This window comes from Quercus lobata, chromosome 4, assembly GCF_001633185.2.
Source record: "Quercus lobata isolate SW786 chromosome 4, ValleyOak3.0 Primary Assembly, whole genome shotgun sequence".
Lineage (NCBI taxonomy): Eukaryota > Viridiplantae > Streptophyta > Magnoliopsida > Fagales > Fagaceae > Quercus > Quercus lobata.
This window is the reverse complement of record NC_044907.1, coordinates 2008719-2013307: the sequence shown is the minus strand read 5'-3', so window position 1 is coordinate 2013307 and position 4589 is coordinate 2008719. Positions and strand designations below refer to the sequence as shown.

At 31.5% G+C, this 4589-nt stretch overlaps 1 protein-coding gene across 1 annotated transcript; it reads left to right on the top strand.

Moving 5' to 3' along the window:
* The first annotated feature begins 2177 nt into the window (after window positions 1–2177).
* On the top strand, window positions 2178–2855 carry LOC115987324. Its single transcript, XM_031110856.1, has one exon. The coding sequence runs from the start codon at window positions 2254–2256 to the stop codon at window positions 2689–2691; it is 438 nt and encodes a 145-aa protein (XP_030966716.1). The 5' UTR covers window positions 2178–2253; the 3' UTR covers window positions 2692–2855.
* Window positions 2856–4589: the final 1734 nt, after the last annotated feature.

Genomic DNA, 4589 nt, shown 5'->3' with positions numbered 1-4589 from the left:
ACCTATTTTTACACATTTTTTTTATCTATACCTATTTTTAAAAAATACAAACAATGTTATTAAAATAACATTACCAAAAGGGCCCTCAATATCTCTATCTCTACTTGTCCATAAATTGAGCAAAAGGTCCCTTTAGATTTAAATTAAGGTGATATCACCTAGGGTTATCATTTGGTGGTAAGAGTTTTTGCATCGTTTCACATGATACTAGGAGAAGTTAAAGGATTTGAGTAGTGATTCTTCAATGAATGTGATTTGTCCACGATAATAGTTTCATCAAAACTTGGGTGGTACATGTAGTATTATTTATTACCATCACAAGATATAAAATCAATGAGCCCACACCTATAACCTCTTTTTTATTTAGCAAAAAAACAAAAATTAACGTCATATCACCTCCGAACATTGAAGAACAAAACCAAAAATTGATTGAATATTGGTAAACATGCTAAGCAACAAGCTTGGAATTGCACAAATAATGCGTAGGACATAAGTAGACGTGCTAACCAACAACATTGATGGGAAACGCAATAAATATATATAATTCAACCTCCTAATCCAAGCCATATATCTATAATTCAACAATGGTGATGCTTTTATATTTTTAGTCGCCTATAAGCAACGTTTTTTAAAATTAAAAAAGAAAAAAAAAAGAAAAAGAAAAAAAGCGCTGAATAAGAAATATATTTATCAATCAAACAGGGCTACAAAAACACACGGACCAGCCCAATCTTGTAAAGAAGAGATGAAAGTGAGCCCTCGTGTGGAAGAGCCCGGCCCAATCATAAATTTTAATTCTGAACATGTAAATAGCCTTGAATATTTACAATTTTAATGAGAAAAGATTCATCATGTTTAAGGACACAATATTTTTTAGTTTTTCCATGTGACGTGGTTTTTTATGACTTTGTTGTTATTATTATAGAAAATTGGAACGTTTTATTCTGTAAAAGAAGAAATAAGAAAAATAATGAGATATAACGTGTTCTAAAAAAAACATGGTATGTTATGATTAGTTTGTATTATATCTAAAAGTTGAAATGTAATATTACTGCTAATAAGCCACTATTGAGCCACATTATCGATCCTATCACTTTTTTTTTTTTAATTGATTTCTTCCTCTAGGTTTTTTTATCATATTTTTTTTAAAAAAATTAAGCGTAATGAATTGAAGTAAGAGTAATTTAAAAAATAAAAATAAAAGTGGGAAGGAGTTCTTTCTAAATTAAAGTATATGAATGTGTAAAGGCACAATATATGTAAAGTTAAAACTATCCAATATATTATTTAGAAAAAAAATTCAAGATATTAAAAATAAATAAATAACTGTCCAAGATATATGTTCTGGACTAATATGAAAGTGCTGAAATCTAATCAAGAGATTGGATACATTATGTGAGAGTGTTGAAATCTAATCAAGAGATTGGACACATAAATAGGGTGTGTCCCTACCATTTCTCAAAAAATGGTTATGTAATTGATGATTTGGTACACTTTGCTCTATGTTGGTCAATTTTGGCCCATTTCGATACACTTTAATTCATTAAGGTCTATTTCGGCCCATTCGGTCCACTTCAGTTGATTCTAAATTAATGATAATTCTAATTAACTAAATTGGTAAAATCTTTTATTATCGAATAAGATATTTGGGTTTGACCCTCATCTTACACCAAAGACTGTATAACTAGTGTCTTGGTTTCTTCAAGAAAGAAAGAAAGGTAAAAAAAAACAAATGACAGCAAAGAAAATTGCTTGAATTTTCGTAGTTGCTATAGTTGAAAGCATGAAACTCACCTACTTGATTTAAGATATCAGGAAACAAAAGAAAAAAAGTCATTAATTATTAATTACTAGTGAAAGTGAGTGATTACATGGTGGATACGTTTTATAGTTGACATTCGGTCTATCTCATGAGCACTATTGGATGTCATATTGTGCCAACCCCCTTCAATCATGTGGCTAGAGATTGGTGAATACAATCAAATATCATCACAGTTGTTTGGGACTGATCAGGTTATCAGTTTCTTCAAGTAGGAAGGTGTTCGGTGGTTTAGTCGTGAAAAATGGACAATTTTGAAAACAGACATTCCACCTTTTTTGATAGGCCTTTAAACTACCCTCTTAATTCTTCACCAAGTAATCTCCTCTGTAGCCACATATATTTTCTTTTTGTTTTGTCAGAGTAATCATGGTTGTTATTTTATACAAGCTAAAAAGCACCATTTCTCTGCTACATCCACTTTTTGCAAGACAATGGAAAGTGACTACAATTCAAGTAAACGCCACTATGATATTACCATGTCAAAGAGAACCAGAAGGCCAACAAATTCCAGTCAGATTTATTCAGCACCAGTTTCCCCATGTCAAGATATTCCTCCTCCTAGTAAAGCAGTTGTGAATGAGTTAGGAGAAGATGAGAGCAGTTCTCACTCAGAAGAGAGTGATCGTAAAAGCTTGAAGCAGCTGATAAATAGCAGGAGTTCACTGAGCCAACACTTCACTGCAGAAGAAAAGCAACTTCAAATAGTTACAAAGCAGCAGAAGGAAGAGGGCGTTCATGATGATGGAGTGAAGCTAAAGAAAATGGTGAGTCGCTATGCCAAATTTTTGAGTCGCTTGATCAAGGTTAAGCGTGACTTACCTAAGGGTGGAGAATCCCGGAAGAAAACACTTCTCCTATTGAAAGCCTAGGAATATATATATGTGTGTGTCATTTATCAGCTTGTTTCTGCAGTGGCTGATTACCTATATGCATTGATTATCGGCCAACTGCATATACTTTTTTCTCCTCTTTCATTTTGTATTTCAAGTCCTTGAGATATAATTGATCTGTAGCACATATATGTTATACTCTACATGAGCCTTTATCATCTTCCTATATATGCATATATGTTTAGAAATCAAGTGCTTGTCATGCATGGGTTTCTTCTCTTCAGATTTTACACAACTTATTTTTTAAAACAAAATAAGTTGATGAAAGTAATCTTATCAAAACATAATAATTTAGTTCCTCTCCAATAACAACAATAATTTATATGGGAGTGTTGTACATACTAGTAATCTGTTTGCGTATTTTTTGCACAAAATTAAACCTTGAAATCGTTATTCAAAAATATGCATAAATTTCAAGGGCCGCTTAAATTCCTAATTCATTTCTCCAACTATACGTCCTCTTTGGAAGAATTTACCCCATAAGCCCATGTTCGGAGGCGCTGCTAATTGAAAGAAGTGATCAATGGGACAATGATTCCCTTAGAATTTCAAAATATTATATATTAATAGTTAACATTTCAATGTTTTGGCTCAAAAAATTTCATACACACCCCCCCTCAGATCGAGATCTGCCCAACTTATTCCATATGGTGGTCGGTGACCCTCTTTCAAAATAAAATATAAGCCACATCTCCATTATTTTAGCAAGAATTCACAAATCATAAAATATTATTATTGAAAATGGAACTTCTTCATTATGAGTGTCAGAATATAAGCCCAACGGGCTTAGGTCCATTTGTAGTATGCTTTCTCCCAAGACTAACTAGTTGACATCTTCACTAAGCCTCTTCCGTCAGAACGCTTTTGTGAATCACTCGTGCTAATCTCAGTACTTCGCCCAACATGAGTTTGAGGGATTATTATAATATAAGCCCAATGGGCTCAAACCCATTTACTATTATACTTGTTTGTATTACAAGTATATTACTTGTACAATACACATTATCTACCTAATACCTATACACTACACATTTTAATACATAATCATTCAAACTTTTAAACAATGAGTATAATATAGTTCAACATTTGGACTTCAAAAAATTGTTAAATATTTTTGAATTGTGCCAATGGCTAGTAAGACTATAAAATAAATAGCCTACCAATTTGTTTATACATTGATTATACTTGTATATTTTTATATAGGATAAGTCAAGGAATTATTTGAATTGTTATGTTGTAGTAAGTTGTAACATAATCCCTATAATTAAAATGACTTTTATTTGAATAGTAGATCATGGAAAATTCAACTATAACATTTGATTTCTTCAAAAGAAAAAATTAAAGATAATAAGATAATTTGTTCACAACCTCTAGTATTGATGTCCTAATTTTTGAAAATCCTCAAACAAAATTTTGACCATTCACCACCAATGAAATTAGTATTTGTTTATTGCAGCGTGATACCAGATTGTGTCCACAAATATGAGATTAAAGTGTTATTGAACGCGATAAAATTCGATAAGCTTACATTAAACTTGACCTCGACGTGCCCCCCATGTTCGAATCTTGGCTCTATTTGAATGTATGTTTTCACAAAAATGGTAGCCTATAAATGGTATGAATGGTTCTCAAATTGCGTTGTGCATTGCATGTATTGTTGCAAGCAAGGATCTTGAAGAGTCTAAGGAATGATGTTCTTCTACTATTATTTAACAACAATGTGATTTGCAAGCAAAAAATAACTTGAAAAGTATTGTACATTGTTTAGATTTGGGATAGATAAATTTTCAAGATTTTGGTAGAGATCTCAAAAATATAATTCCTTTGGAAAATGGTTTTTTCTTTATTATTATTACTTAAAAAATGAGAAAATTTCT